General features: G+C 46.6%; 1 protein-coding gene across 2 annotated transcripts in view; it reads left to right on the top strand.

The window, feature by feature from the left end:
* Positions 1–17923, top strand: part of SRGAP2 (SLIT-ROBO Rho GTPase activating protein 2) — a 106416-nt gene that overhangs the window by 45977 nt on the left and 42516 nt on the right. The window contains exons 3-4 of one of the 2 annotated variants that reach the window (XM_069946268.1): positions 1123–1315; positions 13043–13205. In XM_069946268.1, coding sequence (XP_069802369.1) covers positions 1123–1315; positions 13043–13205 — 356 coding nt within the window. Of the gene's footprint in view, positions 1–1122; positions 1316–8415; positions 8642–13042; positions 13206–17923 lie in introns of those variants that run through there. The other variant, XM_069946269.1, reaches the window with a different exon arrangement.

Genomic DNA, 17923 nt, shown 5'->3' with positions numbered 1-17923 from the left:
CTCCTCTGCAGGTCACAAAGCATGCACACATTTTCCCAGAGAAGTCATTGGGGGAGACTTATCAAACATGGTGTAAAGTGAAACTGGCTCACTTGCCCCTAGCAACCAATCAGATTCCACCTTTCATTTTTCAAAGAGTCTGTGAGGAATGAAAGGTGGAATCTGATTGGTTGCTAGGGGCAACTGAGCCAGTTTCACTTTACACCATGTTTGATAAATCTCCCTCATTGAGTCTGTTATATCCGGGTGGCTACTGTAAAGCAGCCATGTTTTTCTAATCCTGCACAACTCCAGAAAACTTAGATTACAAAAAAAAAAATAGATTACTTTTATTTAAAAATCTGCAGTCTTCAGTAATTATCATCTGCTGTATGTCCTGCAGGAAGTGGTGTGTCAGTGAGTCAGTTTCTTATATCCAAGTAGCTATTGTATAGCAAATTTTGTTGACTTGTTCAGTACTCTCAGACTCTTTTAGGAGTCCCGGCAGGATTTCCTCAGCTTTTATATTTTTTTAATTGCATAATGTGTATGTAATATAACTTTAGCATCTCCCACTCTATCACATCCTACCCTCAGTATGAACCCCCTGATTGGTTTGCTCTAAAGGGGAACTCTGGCAAGGGGAAAAAAAAAATCGTCTGGTGTCAGATTTGTAGTTTATTTCTATTTAAAAAATTTCATTTCAGTACTTATCAGCTGCTGTATGTCCTGCAGGAAGTGGTGTATTCTTTCCAATCTGACACAATGCTCTCTGCTGCCACCTCTGTCCATGTCAGATACTGTCCAGAGCAGGAGAGGTTTTCTGGTTCAATGTTTTTATTAGTTTTTTTTAAGAACAAATTACAAAAGAGAAAATCTATAAGCACTGACTTTAGTGCAGGAGAGGTTTTCTATGGAGATTTGCTACTGCTCTGGACAGTTCCTGACATGGACAGAGGTGGCAGCAGAGAGCACTGTGTCAGTCGGGAGAGAATACACCACTTCCTGCAGGACATACAGCAGCGGATAAGTACAGGAAGACTTGAGATTTGAGCAGATTGTGTTAGCAGATTTGTGGTTACACTATTCACTTACATTGGGGAGATTATGCTGTAGTATAACCATTCCTCTTTCCTCCCTCAGAGATCCGAGCCCAGTTGTTGGAGCAGCTGAAATGTCTGGATCAGCAGTGTGATCTGCGCACCCAGCTTCTTCAGGACCTGCAGGATTTCTTCAGGAAGAAAGCCGAGATTGAGATGGATTATTCCCGTAACCTAGAAAAACTCAGCGAGCGCTTCCTTTCCAAGACGCGCGGCGCCAAAGATCAGCAGTTCAAGTAAGATAGAAATGAATATGAAGAAGCTAAATTATCCATGGCTGTAATGTCACCGCACCACGTGGGGAACTGCAATATCCCTGCCACCCTGATTATAGTAGCCGGGGATCAGACGCACTCTCCAGGAATGTCAATATACTTCTATATCTATCTATCTATCTATCTATCTATCTATCTATCTATCTATCTATCTATCTATCTACCTATCTATCTCCTATCTATCTATCTCCTATCTATCTATCTCCTATCTATCTATCTCCTATCTATCTCCTATCTATCTATCTATCTCCTATCTATCTATCTCCTATCTATCTATCTCCTATCTATCGATCTATCTATCTATATATCTCCTATCTATCTATCTATCTATCTATCTCCTATCTATCTATCTCCTATCTATCTATCTCCTATCTATCTATCTCCTATCTATCTATCTATCTCCTATCTATCTATCTCCTATCTATCTATCTCCTATCTATCTATCTCCTATCTATCTATCTCCTATCTATCTATCTCCTATCTATCTATCTCCTATCTATCTATCTCCTATCTATCTATCTCCTATCTATCTATCTATCTCCTATCTATCTATCTCCTATCTATCTATCTCCTATCTATCTATCTCCTATCTATCTATCTATCTCCTATCTATCTATCTATCTATCTATCTCCTATCTATCTATCTCCTATCTATCTATCTCCTATCTATCTATCTATCTCCTATCTATCTATCTATCTATCTATCTATCTCCTATCTATCTATCTCCTATCTATCTATCTCCTATCTATCTATCTATCTCCTATCTATCTATCTATCTATCTATCTATCTCCTATCTATCTATCTCCTATCTATCTCCTATCTATCTATCTCCTATCTATCTATCTATCTCCTATCTATCTATCTCCTATCTATCTATCTCCTATCTATCTATCTCCTATCTATCTATCTCCTATCTATCTATCTCCTATCTATCTATCTCCTATCTATCTATCTCCTATCTATCTATCTATCTCCTATCTATCTATCTCCTATCTATCTATCTCCTATCTATCTATCTCCTATCTATCTATCTATCTCCTATCTATCTATCTATCTCCTATCTATCTATCTCCTATCTATCTATCTATCTCCTATCTATCTATCTCCTATCTATCTATCTCCTATCTATCGATCTATCTATCTATATATCTCCTATCTATCTATCTATCTATCTATCTATCTATCTATCTATCTCCTATCTATCTATCTCCTATCTATCTATCTCCTATCTATCTATCTCCTATCTATCTATCTATCTCCTATCTATCTATCTCCTATCTATCTATCTCCTATCTATCTATCTATCTATCTCCTATCTATCTATCTATCTATCTCCTATCTATCTATCTATCTATCTATCTCCTATCTATCTATCTCCTATCTATCTATCTCCTATCTATCTATCTCCTATCTATCTATCTCCTATCTATCTATCTCCTATCTATCTATCTATCTCCTATCTATCTATCTCCTATCTATCTATCTCCTATCTATCTATCTCCTATCTATCTATCTCCTATCTATCTATCTCCTATCTATCTATCTCCTATCTATCTATCTCATCTCCTATCTCCTATCTTATCTCCTATCTATCTATCATTATCCCTTGCCAGGATAGGGAACATGACACCTAGATAAGTGTCAAAATCACTAAATAAATATATATATACTATCTCTAGGTGTCATGTTCCCCATCCGGGCAGGTGAGAATGACCGCATGGCTTCATTGATCTCATCGATATAATAATTTTATTCCGGATTACTGACTATTCCTGATGGATCTGCTGTCTGCCATTCCTGGATGAAGCCCGCACAATGTAAAGTCTGTTGCTTTTGTCTACATTGTGCAGGGTTATATTTTTCATTACTATGACATTTTCAGCTTTAGCTTTGCAGGCATGATGGGAGTTGTAGTTTTGCCGGAGAGCTGAGGTTCCCCACCCCCCTATTAGAGGTCTGTAGCTGTCCTTACCTCGCACCTTCCTCTTATCTGGGTGTGTACTGTTCACACTTGTCTCGTCTGATGCAGATCTCCTCTATTACATGAGCCAGGGACACAGGATTTCAGAAGACAGATCTGACATTTTTTTTGTCCTGTTTAATACAAGCCAGGCCGTGCACATGAGGAGGGGCCAGCGGCGCTGTGCTGTACCGGTATCTGGCATATGTCTCTTCCTGACCATTCTAGTAAACAGCAGATGTTTCGTACAGAGGCCGATGGGATTCCTGACATTCCATTTGTAGCTGGGAGAACCACAGGGTCACGCTCTTCTCCACAGAACACAATGGAACTGGGTCAGTCTTGTCACGGAGAGAAGGAAAGTGCTGCTACAAGTGCTCAGAGGGTGACTGATGGGCACTCATCTATAATAACCGCCACCACAACTATAGTAGCGACTTATTATAGCCACATTTTTAAAGAGGAAGAAGGTATTTTTTTACAAAGTTATATAGATTTGTAATTTACTTATGTTTAAAAATCTCAAGTCTTCCAGTACTTATCAGCAGCTGTATGTCCTGCTGTGTTTCAGTATGACACAGTGCTCTCTTCTGCCACCTCTGTTCATGTCAGGAACTGTCCAGAGCAGCAGCAAATCCCCATAGAAATCCTCTCCTGCTCTGGACAGTTTCTGACATGGACAGAGGTGGCAGCAGAGAGCACTGTGTCAGACTGGAGAGAATACACCACTTCCTGCAGGACATACAGCAGCTGATAAGTACTGGAAGACTGAATCTTTTTAAATAGAAGTAAATTACAAATCTATATACCCCCCCCCCCCCCATATTCGCATTGGCTTACTGCAGTGAGGAATGGTGGCTCATATGTTACCAAATGATCTGCCAGCCCTTTCTGCCTGCTCTTTCTCCACACATAATCTACTATCCAGTACTTAGCTTCCCCAGGGGTATAAGTTATGGCACTGGGCAGGTGACAACCCCCTTTAATCACATCTGATAAATAAATCAAACCTCAGGAAAGTTTCTTGCAGATAGTAAATACATATGATGTAAATGTAGTGTAATCGCTATTGACACTTTTATGTTTTGTTTTTTTTGTTTTTGTTTTTTTCCTTTCTTTTGTAAATAGTTTTTATTAAAAATGTCCTCCTTGGATAAAGATGAGATAAACTGGATATATCTGACTGGTGCATTTCTGCTCTCTTAGTATTACAGACAGCAGTAGCAAGAAGGGATGAGTTACACACCAGCTTATAAAGTGGACAGGGGGGAGAGGAAACCTTAAGGACCTTAAAGTAGATATAACCCCCGGCTTTTCACGTGCAAATTAATACGGTGTTGCGGAGCTCTGTTCCATCCTCTGCCGCTAACCTCACAGCATGTGGCTGCCCAGCATAGACTCACAGGATAACTAAATTTACCACAAACAACAAAGAAGAACGTGGAGTCAGGAACACCAAGGGGAGATTTATCAAACATGGTGTAAAGAGAAACTGGCTCAGTTGCCCCTAGCAACCAATCAGATTCCACCTTTCATTTTCCAAAGAGGCTGTAAGGAATGAAAGGTGGAATCTGATTGGTTGCTAGCGGCGACTGAGCCAGTTGTACTGTACACCATGTTTGATAAATCTCCCCCAATGTGTTGTGAGCAGTGTGGCAGGTTAGGCCGGCCAGGGCTCTGTATAAGTCACCACACCGCCCAGGGCTCTGTATAAGAAACCACACCGCCCAGGGCTCTGTATAAGTCACCACACCGCCCAGGGCTCTGTATAAGACACCGCAGCGGCCCGGGCTCTGTATAAGACACCGCAGCGGCCTGGGCTCTGTATAAGAAACCACACCGCCCAGGGCTCTGTATAAGTCACCACACCGCCCAGGGCTCTGTATAGGTCACCGCAGCGGCCAGGGCTCTGTATAAGTCACCACAGCGGCCCGGGCTCTGTATAAGTCACCACAGCGGCCCAGGCTCTGTATAAGACACCGCAGCGGCCCGGGCTCTGTATAAGACACCGCAGCGGCCCGGGCTCTGTATAGGTCACCACAGCGGCCTGGGCTCTGTATAGGTCACCACAGCGGCCTGGGCTCTGTATAAGACACCGCAGCGGCCCGGGCTCTGTATAAGTCACCACACCGCCCAGGGCTCTGTATGAGACACCGCAGCGGCCCAGGCTCTGTATAAGACACCGCAGCGGCCCGGGCTCTGTATAAGTCACCACACCGCCCAGGGCTCTGTATAAGACACCGCAGCGGCCTGGGCTCTGTATAAGTCACCACACCGCCCAGGGCTCTGTATGAGACACCGCAGCGGCCCAGGCTCTGTATAAGCCACCGCAGCGGCCCGGGCTCTGTATAAGTCACCACACCGCCCAGGGCTCTGTATGAGACACCGCAGCGGCCCAGGCTCTGTATAAGACACCGCAGCGGCCCGGGCTCTGTATAAGTCACCACACCGCCCAGGGCTCTGTATGAGACACCGCAGCGGCCCAGGCTCTGTATAAGACACCGCAGCGGCCCGGGCTCTGTATAGGTCACCGCAGCGGCCCGGGCTCTGTATAAGTCACCACACCGCCCAGGGCTCTGTATAAGACACCGCAGCGGCTAGGGCTCTGTATAAGTTACCACAGCGGCCCCGGGCTCTGTATAGGTCACCGCAGCGGCCCCGGCTCTGTATAAGTTACCACAGCGGCCCGGGCTCTGTATAAGACACCGCAGCGGCCCGGGCTCTGTATAGGTCACCACAGCGGCCCGAGCTCTGTATAAGACACCACAGCGGCCCGGGCTCTGTATAAGTCACCACAGCGGCCTGGGCTCTGTATAGGTCACCACAGTTGCCTGGGCTCTGTATAAGTCACCACAGCGGCCCGGGCTCTGTATAAGACACCACAGCGGCCTGAGCTTTACATATACCTGCAGAAACCACCTGATGGGAATATAAATCTCTGCCATTCACTATAATGGTGACTGATCAGCATTTATTGTTACATTTCTGGTGATCTGATCAGAGGATGCCTGCAGGTAAGTATGACTATATATGCATGTCTAATATCTGCCCGGTTATTACCGAAGTGACCCTGCAGCCAGTGCAATGGGTGTGTATGTGATATATAGTCACACAGATATATGCACATAGTATGTATCCCTAGCAGCTCTCTATTTGTAATTTACTTATCTTAAAAAATCTCCAGTCTTCCAGTACTTTTCAGTTGCTGTATGTCCTGCAGGAAGTTGTGTATTCTTTCCAGTCTGACACAGTGCTCTCTGCTGCCACCTCTGTCCATGTCAGGAACTGTCCAGAGCAGGAGAGGTTTTCTATGGGGATTTGCTGCTGCTCTGGACAGTCCCTGTCATGGACAGAGGTGGCAGCAAAGAGCACTGTGTCAGACTGAAGCGAATACACCACTTCCTGCAGGACATACAGCAGCTGATAAGTAGTGGAAGACTGAGTTTTTTTTTTTTTGAAAAGAAGTAAATTACAAATCTCTAACACCAGCTGATTCAAAAGAGATTTTTTTTTTGCTAACTACCCCTTTAAATGTATAGTGGGGGTAGGATTGTGGGGTAAAAGTAAATCTGGCTTTGTATTCTGTATATTAGGGGGAAGATAATTGGGGCCAAGATGGATCTGATGAAGGTGTTGACTTACCTAGGTGGGCAGGATGTTGGTGGAGTTGTGCAGTCACAGGCTAATAGACATAGAGGACATTAGTGTAGTCCTTTGTCACCAGATATGACGTCGGACACTAAAATATGGAAGGACGTTATATCATCTTTCATCCATCCAGAGAAGCTTGTGTATTTTATCATTAGTGATGCTTACTCGCTGTAACAAAGTGTGCCGTTCCATTGGAGACTGGAGTTGTCCTCCAAGTAAATCATGCGGTTATGAAATATGATACTATTCTCGTCACCCAGCACCAAGGTGGCAATGGTCAGACTCTATTAAGGCCCCATTACACATAGTGGCTATTAATAATTGCTAAAGAAGTTGGATACAGCCCTAGAGAGTCTGGGAAAATATGTGAATGATGTGTTTCACATTCATCTCAAAGGGACAAACTCTGTCTATTGCTGTCTATGTCCATGAGTCTTGCTGTAAACTAAATGCAACTCAGCAGAGCAATATGGAAGCCCCCTTAATAATGAACAATACAAAAAGTAAAATAAAAAAAACTGATTTGAATAGAAGAACAATTTTTTGTATCTGACTAATCCGTAAAAGAAAATTTAGGCGATGCGTTCCCTTTAAGAGAAAGAGCTGTCCTGGCTGGCTCATGTCTCCTGGGCCCCTCCCATTCCACAGGACCTGTATTATGCTGGGTAGATGACCTTAACAAGGTTTTTGAGCTTAGTTGCTGTTGATCTTAAATAATGGGGTTTTTGTCGACTTCCTGGATGTGTTTGAAACCAAAAAAGGGGAAGAATGTGTGACTTGTAAAGCCCAGAGCGAGCGCCGAGAAATAAAACACACGTTTCCTGACTTTTCTTACTTGACTTGGTACGTTCCAGACCAAATTAGTGAAGAAACAGAAACCGTGCGGCGAAGTCGTTTGTTCTGGTGGAGGGTTCAAGCTTTGATACTTCTGGTCATAAATTCCTGTAAATTTATTTTGCTCTATTAATAGTATTTTTCAGGAAACGCTCGGGGGCAGATTTATCAATTGGCTTGAAAAATTTGGTGTTTTTTTTTTTTTTTTTTTTACATATTTTGACATTTTTTACATATTTTTTTACATAAAAATTGGGCTTTTTTTTTTTTTTTTTTTTTTAAACTGACAGTACAGTTTAAAAAATGTTTTTAAAAAGGCAACCTAGTCATATACGGCATTCCTGTCTGAGTTATAGGGAATCCTCAGAATCTTCTGGCAGTAACGTAGGCCCCATCACTGTAGAGCAGGGGTGGGGAACCTCCGGCCCGCGGGCCGCATCCGGCCCCTGACACCTCCGGATGCGGCCCGTGGCACCCCTGTGACATGCGCTGCTCTGGAGGAGAAGGAGCCGGCATTCACAGCTTCCTCCTGTGTCTGTGACAGTTACCAGACACAGGAGGACGCTGTGTATGCCGGCTCCTTCTCCTCCAGAGCGGCACACGTCTTCTGCGGTTTGCGGCTCTCCTGTCATGTGCGCCGCGGTGGTGAGGCAGGAGCCGGCATACACAGCATCTTCCTGTGTCTGTGCCGGCTCCTTCCCCAACAGAGCGGCGCACGTCTTGTGACTCCTGCGGGCCGCGCGCGATGACGTCATTTCACCGCGCGCCGCCTGCAGGAGAAGACCGGCACAGAAGAGAGGAGGGAGAAGAGGACCTGGATAGCGTGGGAGCGGAGGAAAGGTGAGTGGGATGTTTATTTTTTTTTATTTGGGGCAGGCACTGGGGATTAACTAGGCCACCAGGGACATGACTGGGGGGGGGGGGGGGGGTGGGGGGGTTAAGAAGGCCACCAGGGACCTGACTGGGGGGTTAAGAAGGCCACCGGGGACCTGACTGGGGGGTTAAGAAGGCCACCGGGGACCTGACTGGGGGGTTAAGAAGGCCACCGGGGACCTGACTGGGGGGTTAAGAAGGCCACCGGGGACCTGACTGGGAGGTTAAGAAGGCCACCAGGGACCTGACTGGGAGGTTAAGAAGGCCACCAGGGACATGACTGGGGGGTTAACTAGGCCACCAGGGACATGACTGGGGGGTTAACTAGGCCACCAGGGACATGACTGGGGGGTTAACTAGGCCACCAGGGACATGACTGGGGGGTTAATTAGGCCACCAGGGACATGACTGGGGGGTTAACTAGGCCACCAGGGACATGACTGAGGGGGTTAACTAGGCCACCAGGGACATGACTGAGGGGGTTAAGAAGGCCACCAGGGACATGACTGAGGGGTTAACTAGGCCACCAGGGACATGACTGAGGGGGTTAAGAAGGCCACCAGGGACATGACTGAGGGGTTAACTAGGCTACCAGGGACATGACTGGGGGTATTAACTAGGCTAGCAGGGACATAACTGGGGGGATTAACTAGGCCTACTAGAGGCATCATTGTGTGTGTGGGGGGGGGGGTAATTAGGCTACCAGGGACATGACTGGGGGGTTAACTCAGGCTACAGGGTATCACTAAGGATTCACATCAGGTACAAGGGGCATCACAGAGGGTTAACTACAATAGCAGGGGCATTAGGGGAACAATACTTTGCCTTGCCCCGGGTGCTGCAAACCCACGCTACCCTGCTGCGCACGGTATGCGGCCCTCGAATGATTTTATAAATGCCCGACCGGCCCTCGACATGGAAAAGGTTCCCCACCCCTGCTGTAGAGAAAGCATCACCCGCTTACAGTGGTCACTGGCCATACCATGATGCCAGTAAAGGCCCTTGTATCATGGGGTGAATGAGTGTTAGTAATGAGATTAGTAATGGAAGTTTTCCACAGTAAGTTAACCCCTTTTGTCCCCAGTGAAATCCTTTGTCGGCTTGTGGCAGATTAAGCCGTTAGTATAAGTTTTATACAGGGCTTTCCTGACCGATGATGTCAGTGTGGATAAGGTTCGCGAAGAAAAATCACTGCCCTACCCCTTTGTTCTTAAAGAGAGAAACTGCAGCCAGAGCCGCCTGGCCGCAGTTTGCCCCTCCCCTTAGAAAAACAGGAATGCTCGGCTGTGCCTTTGCATGGGGAGAAATAACTGTCGGCTATTGATTGCCTTAAAGGTCCCCATACACTTTATACCAGGGGGAGAGAACCTTGGCTTTCCAGCTGTTGCAAAACTACAACTCCCATCATGCCTGGACAGCCAAAGCTAAAGCTTTGGCTGTCCATGCATGATGGGAGTTGTTGTTTTACAACAGCTGTAGAGCCAAGGTTCCCAACCATTGCTTTATACTTTTGTCGGCTTTCAGTATAAAGTTTATGGGGCTTTCGTCTCCTGACCGTCCATGGACAGATAATGTCTGTTTGGCATGATGGAAAAATAACTGCCCGATCCCTTTGTTCTCTGAAAGATAAGCCGTAGTCTGATTTCTCTGGTTTTGGCTTACCTCTCCCTTTCCCATAGAGAACATAGGGACACTCGCCCCTGCTGTATGGGAAGGACAGGAGAGCTGACTGTCAGCTAGTGAAGGTGTGTGGAACACCCAGAAGATCCTGCAGTCTGACAGGTTTATCTTCCTTATAGTCCTCTGGTTTATTATGCAGCTTTAATGTCCGATGTCCCAGTAACCAATATAAGAAATATGCTGGAAATGTATGAGGTGACCTGGAGGATGGGGATGCTGCATCGCTGCGGCTCTCCGATGAGGTCATTGCTGCCTGGCATGGAGCCCATAGCTGGATGTAATGTTCTGGAAGAGCCCAGGATGGAGCGGATCCCGCGGATCTTCTGCACTGCACTCCTGTATACTCATCCGTACACACTGATAGACCTTCTAATCCGCATCCTACAAATGACCTCAAATCTATTCTCCAACAAGGGAATAAATCCCAAGCAGTTTAATTCACTCCTGACTTCATGTGGGGGTCGGAGAATATCACAGGCCGATGGATCTCAGAGTGTTTAATCCCTCCGCCCCTTCAGTCTGCTTACTGTCAACTTTCTCTTTAGTTGCCAGAGGTTGGATTAACCCTTTCCGGGAAAAATAGCTTGAGACATTAGATATTAAAGAGGCACTGTCACAATTTTTTTCTTTCAAGAAGTCAACAGTGGTTGTCATCACAAGGAGTTTTGCAACAATAATAATAAAATAAAGTTTTCTATGTTTAAATTAACGTTATACATATGGCCACTAGGTGTTTCCCTTCACTGCGTATGTGTACAGCTGCTGCGTGTCCACATTCAGTTGCAGAGAATCCTAAAGGTGCTTGCATTGTATGGTCGGCTCTCCTGTCACACAGCACCAGAACCTCTGTAACCACACACTGACTGAATTGTTACATAACAAAGAGCATTGTCTCCTGGCAAGCTGCAGAGCTGAGAATAGAATTAGCAAAAGTTACTAATATCATTCCCCTCAGCTGATATACAACCTACATGATGGACAGGTGTCTTTCCTTGTGTGACTGCACAGAGGACGGGGACTTCCTGGGTTTGGTCAGCTTAGAGCTTTTTTTTTTTTTTTTTAATTTCACCCCACCCCCACTGCACAATGGCGCGTATACTCACCAGCGACGATCGGTGTCCTACGGCACAGCTTTGTTCCAGTCCTGCGGCATCGTTCTAATCCCGCGCGTGTTCACGTCACTGCTCTTTCGTCTCCATGTTGATTGAAGTCCGGAAATCCGTCTCTCCCATAGACATGCACTGGGGAGCGTAAGTTCCATCTTTCAATCGACCTAAAAACAGAGGAGCGGTGACCTAAACGCACGCAGGATTTGAACAGCGATAAAAAAGAAAAAAAATTTCTTTAGGGTACAAACCCACACACCGTATACACAGCAGATACGCAACAAATACGCAGCAAATACGCAGCAGATTTGTTGGTACAGATTTGATGCTGTGTTCAGTTATTTAGATATAATCTGCTGCGTTTTTGCTGCGTATTTGCTGCGTGTTTGCTGCGTATTTGCTGCGTATCGCAGCAGTAAATACGCTGCTTATACGGTGTGTGGGTTTATACCCTTAGGGTGCGTTCACACCTACAGGATCTGCAGCTGATTTTCTGCAGCAGATTTCAGTTAAATAACTGAACACAGCATCAAATCTGATGCTGTGTTCAGTTATTTAACTGAAATCTGCTGCAGAAAATCAGCTGCAGATCCTGTAGGTGTGAACGCACCATTAAAGTGTACCTGTAGCGGAATATTCTTCTACGTAAGTCAACATCATGGTAATTTTTCTTTTTTTTTTCCTTTTGTGACTATCCAGGCAGATGACACAAAAGGATAGAGACATCTGTAGGATTGGTAAAAAGAGTCTTAGGGTGCGTTCACACCTACAGGATCCGCAGCAGATTTAATGGTGCAGATTTAGAGCTGTGTTCAGTTATTTAAATGAAATCTGCTGCGGATCTGCATCGGATCCGCAGCAGAAAATACGCTGCGTATCTGGTAAGTGTGAACGTACCCTAAAGACGGCACTTCTGTGTCTATTGGTGGTGCACGTAATAGGAAAGAAATTCCAGCAATACTGTAAAGATTCAATCTCGGCACTCACTATAAATGCTTCATAGTTTTATTGTAGAAAATTCATATCCATCATCAACATAACAGGACGTTTCGGCGTTGGCCTTTCTCAGCTGTCCAGGCTAACACCGAATCGTCCTGTTGTGTTGATGATGGATATGAATTTTCTACAATAAAACTATGAAGGATTTATGGTGAGTGCCGATACTGAATCTTTACAAGATCTGTAGGATTGGGGCCTGTGGGCTCATACGTTTACCCTGGTTTCCCTATAAGTTCTAGACAATTACCATTACTTTATTGGCTCTCAAGTTGACAGTGTATATCCCGCCAGCTGCTTTCGGATTGGATTTTGCCGCGGTAATACAGTTGCTGAAGTTTCCCTGTATTACGCTGGTCGGAAACTGGTCCCAGTCAGGATCTGTTCATGTATGTACAAACCACTGATGGTATAGGAAGCGTTCTCTCCTGGCTGGGGGTCACTAGGTAGCCCGTAGGTGGAGGATGGGAGAGTGTTTGGGTTTACTATGGCTAGGCTTCTCTCTGCTCCATAACCCCCTGTTCTCCTTTGCTGGTGTATGTTATACCTTACTTACTTACATGTATGATCTCTGTATTGACTGCAGGAAGGATCAGAACGTCCTGTCTCCGGTGACCTGCTGGAACCTGCTCCTTACGCAGGTGAAGAGAGAGAGCCGCAATCACGCCACCTTAAGTGATATCTACCTGAATAACATCATCCCTCGGTTTGGTCAGGTCAGCGAGGACTCTGGGCGACTCTTCAAGAAGGTCAGTCACCTTCCATGTACAGTCCATGCCCCATACTGGCTAGCTGCTCTTTTGGTCATACTAGATCATGCAGGATACCTAACACCTTCTAAATACACCACTAAAAGTATGGACGTGACTTTCTCCACCAACGCCATGCAGCAAATAGCTGATCTTGTGTCTTTTCTGCCGTACAAGTCCCGGCACTCTCATCGTAAACCTATCTGAGTAACTTCATGATCTAGTAACTTCCTGCTTTCCTCTCTTAGGGCGCGTTCAGACTGCTGAATCTGTGCGGAGAACATCTCGCGGATTCCACCACTCCTACCCCCGCTCCGCCCGTGCCATAGACTCCATTCTATGCTTGGGCAGATTTTGCCGTCTGCCCAAAGAATAGACATGGGGATGCAAGCGGGAGCACAGGGGGATGAATGGCGGGATCTGCGTGCATATTCCTCAGTGTGAACGCACCCATAAATCGTGACCTTACTGTTGCCATACAGAAGAGCAGACACTTTCCCACAATCCCCCTTGCTTTCAGGCTCGGTGGAGACCAACTGCCACTACTTCCTGGAGATTGCAGTGGAACGGAGTGTGTCTGGTCTTATTGGTTTGTAACCAAGGGCATCAGATTGTCAAAACAACGCAGGCATTTTAGGGAGTCAGTGGGGGAGATTTATCAAACATGCTGTAAAGTGAAGCTGGCTCAGTTGCCCCTAGCAACCAATCAGATTCCTCCTTTCATTTTCCAAAGACTCTGTGAGGAATGAAAGGTGGAATCTGATTGGTTGCTAGGGGAGACTGAGCCAGCTTCACTTTACACCATGTTTGATAAATCTCCCCTATATCTCTCATACAGGACATTATCAGAAACGCTCATTCATTTGATATGTTTTATTTCCCATAATAAATCAGTTTACCCCGGGTTTTCTTAGTGACACAACCCCTTTAATATCCTGCATCCCTGTATTCCATATGGAGGTTTATAATTTACCTGTACCTTATATTTATTTTTGTATTTTTTCCTTCTCCCTCTCACCCGCTGCTCTTCTTTATCCTCATGTAATTTATTTGGCGCTCGTCTTAGTTTTTTCTTGATCCTTAACTCCCTCGTCTCCTGTGCCAACTGTTACCAGGCTGTGTACTTACTCGTGCCATTCGCTGGCAGACGGTGCCAGATGCCATCTTGTCCTGGTTTTTATTACCGTTAGCCGTGTGTATATAAATCATGGGGGTTTAACAGAGAGAATTATTTAATTTCTGTATTTTTTTTTTTGTTGTCTTTTCGACTCAGACTTTATCATTGTGTTATGTCACCCATGTTTCTGGTGGTTCTTGCCATCTGCCGCACTTCAGGATGTTACATGGAACATTTACAATTCATATCACGGATTCCGTCAATTGCAGTTTGTTTGTTGGCGTCTGATGCTTCAGTAATTGCCGCCACATTTCCATCTGCATTTGCCTCGCTTGCATTTTGTTTCTGTTGTTTTGGAGGTTTCAGCTGACTTGCATCTTTAGGGGTCTGCAGCCGCCATGATGGTAGTCAGGACTTACAGAAAATACAGAATTACAGTTTTGTTTATGATATAATGTATATACACTTATACACAGCAGTGATATATACTGTATATACACCTATACACAGCAGTGATATATGTATATATAGCCTGTAACTAATCTACAAACCACCCATCGTCCATCACGTTCCTTGTTCTTAGCTGCTTTCTTGTCTACTTTTTTCCAAGTTTTTCTCTGTCCCCTGTGTTCCCTAGAATAGACATGTCAGCCAGGCTGACCGGCCCTCTGTACCCAGGTTACTATTGCATTTAATATGAAATCACAGCTCAGGATGACTCTGTTATTTCTCCTGGACGAAAGGGCTGAGGATAATTTACAGGGTAGGTTTAATTTTTGGAGAAACACAGTATACCCCTACACTATAGCCCCCCTCTATATGGTTGTTAGCTGTCATTCTATGTGTCCCACTGTTTGACTCCCATACTGTAAGTTACCCTGTAGTTGTTCCCCCATACTGTATACAGCCCCCCACCTACAGGTAGCCTTCATACTGTATACCTTCCTCCCCCTCTGCAGGTAGTCCCTATGCTGTATACCTTAATCCCTCTGCAGGTAATCTCCATATTATTTCCGTTCCCCCATACTGTATAGCTCCCTCCTGTGCAGGTAGTCCCCATACTGTATACCTCCCTCCTGTGCAGGTAGTCCCCATACTGTATACCTCTCTCCTGTGCAAGTAGTCCCCATACTGTATACCTCCCTCCTGTGCAGGTAGTCCCCATACTGTATACCTCCCTCCTGTGCAGGTAGTCCCCATACTGTATACCTCCCTCCTGTGCAAGTAGTCCCCATACTGTATACCTCCCTCCTGTGCAAGTAGTCCACATACTGTATACCTCCCTCCTGTGCAAGTAGTCCACATACTGTATAGCTACCTCCTGTGCAGGTAGTCCCCATACTGTATACCTCCCTCCTGTGCAGGTAGTCCCCATACTGTATACCTCCCTCCTGTGCAGGTAGTCTCCATACTGTATACCTCCCTCCTGTGCAGGTAGTCCCCATACTGTATACCTCCCTCCTGTGCAGGTAGTCTCCATACTGTATAGCTCCCTCCTGTGCAGGTAGTCCCCATACTGTATACCTCTCTCCTGTGCAAGTAGTCCCCATACTGTATACCTCCCTCCTGTGCAAGTAGTCCACATACTGTATACCTCCCTCCTGTGCAAGTAGTCCACATACTGTATACCTCCCTCCTGTGCAGGTAGTCTCCATACTGTATAGCTCCCTCCTGTGCAGGTAGTCCCCATACTGTATAGCTCCCTCCTGTGCAGGTAGTCCCCATACTGTATAGCTCCCTCCTGTGCAGGTAGTCCCCATACTGTATACTTCCCTCCTGTGCAGGTAGTCCCCATACTGTATACCTCCCTCCTGTGCAGGTAGTCCCCATACTGTATACCTCTCTCCTGTGCATCTAGTCCCCATGCTGTATACCTTAATCCCCCCCTCTGCAGGTAATCTCTATATTATATACCTCCCCCCCCCCCTCTGTAGTTAGGCCTCCATACTGTATACCTCCTTCCCCCCTCTGCAGGTAGTCCCCATACTGTATACCTCCCTCCCCCCTCTGCAGGTAGTCCCCATACTGTATACCTCCCTCCTGTGCAAGTAGTCCCCATACTGTATACCTCCCTCCTGTGCAAGTAGTCCCCATACTGTATACCTCCCTCCCCCCTCTGCAGGTAATCTCTATATTATATACCTCCCCCCCCTGTAGTTAGGCCTCCATACTGTATACCTCCCTCCCCCCTCTGCAGCTAGTCCCCATACTGTATACCTCCCTCCCCCCTCTGCAGCTAGTCCCCATACTGTATACATCCCCCCCCCCCCCCCTCTGCAGGTATTCCCTTTACTGTATACATCCCCTCCCCTCTGCAGGTATTCCCTTTACTGTATACATCCCCCCCCCCTCTGCAGGTATTCCCTTTACTGTATACATCCCCACCCCCTCTGCAGGTATTCCCTTTACTGTATACCTCCCCCCCCCCCTCTGCAGGTATTCCCTTTACTGTATACATCCCCCCCCCCCCCTCTGCAGGTATTCCCTTTACTGTATACATCCCCCCCCCCCCCTCTGCAGGTATTCCCTTTACTGTATACCTCCCCCCCCCCCTCTGCAGGTATTCCCTTTACTGTATACCTCCCCCCCCCCTCTGCAGGTATTCCCTTTACTGTATACATCCCCCCCCCCTCTGCAGGTATTCCCTTTACTGTATACCTCCACCCCCCCTCTGCAGGTATTCCCTTTACTGTATACATCCCCCCCCCCCCCCTCTGCAGGTATTCCCTTTACTGTATACATCCCCCCCCCCCCCCCCCCCCCTCTGCAGGTATTCCCTTTACTGTATACATCCCCCCCCCCCCCCCTCTGCAGGTATTCCCTTTACTGTATACATCCCCCCCCCCCCCCTCTGCAGGTAGTCCCTTTACTGTATACATCTCCCCCCCCCCTCTGCAGGTATTCCCTTTACTGTATACATCCCCCCCCCCCCCCTCTGCAGGTATTCCCTTTACTGTATACATCCCTCCCCCCTCTGCAGGTAGTCCCCTTAGGGCCCTATCCCACAGTAACGATAATCGGCCGGATCGGCCCCATTTGGCCCAATTCGGCCGATTATCGTTCGGTGAAATAGAGAGAACGATCAGCCAATGATCGTGTCATCGGCTGATCGTTCATTTAGGGCCAGACCTAAAATCATCGTTCCCCCACTGCGCATCGCTACGGTTGAATAGCGGTGCGCGGCGGGCGGCCGACGATTTGACAAGCAGCAGCATCATCATACATTACCTGTCAGGTCTTCTCCGCGCTGTCTTCATCCCCGGGTCCTGCGCGCTCTATCTTCAGAGTGGCCGGTCAGCTGATGGAGCGCTCAGCCAATCACAGGCCGGGACCGCCGCGGCCTGTGATTGGCTGAGTGTGGCCTGTCAGCTGACCTGCCATTCTGAAGATAGAGCGCGCGGGAGGAGAAGCCTGGACAGGTAATGTATGATGCTGCAAGGTAGTCCCCATACTGTATACCTCCCTCCCCCCTCTGCAGGTGGTCCCCATACTGTATACCTCCCTCCCCCCTCTGCAGGTAGTCCCCATACTGTATACCTCCCTCCCCCCTCTGCAGGTAGTCCCCATACTGTATACCTCCCTCCCCCCTCTGCAGGTAGTC

This window comes from Dendropsophus ebraccatus, chromosome 11 (assembly GCF_027789765.1).
Source record: "Dendropsophus ebraccatus isolate aDenEbr1 chromosome 11, aDenEbr1.pat, whole genome shotgun sequence".
NCBI lineage: Eukaryota > Metazoa > Chordata > Amphibia > Anura > Hylidae > Dendropsophus > Dendropsophus ebraccatus.
Note: the sequence above shows the minus strand (reverse complement) of the source record. Positions and strands in the feature narration are given on the sequence as shown.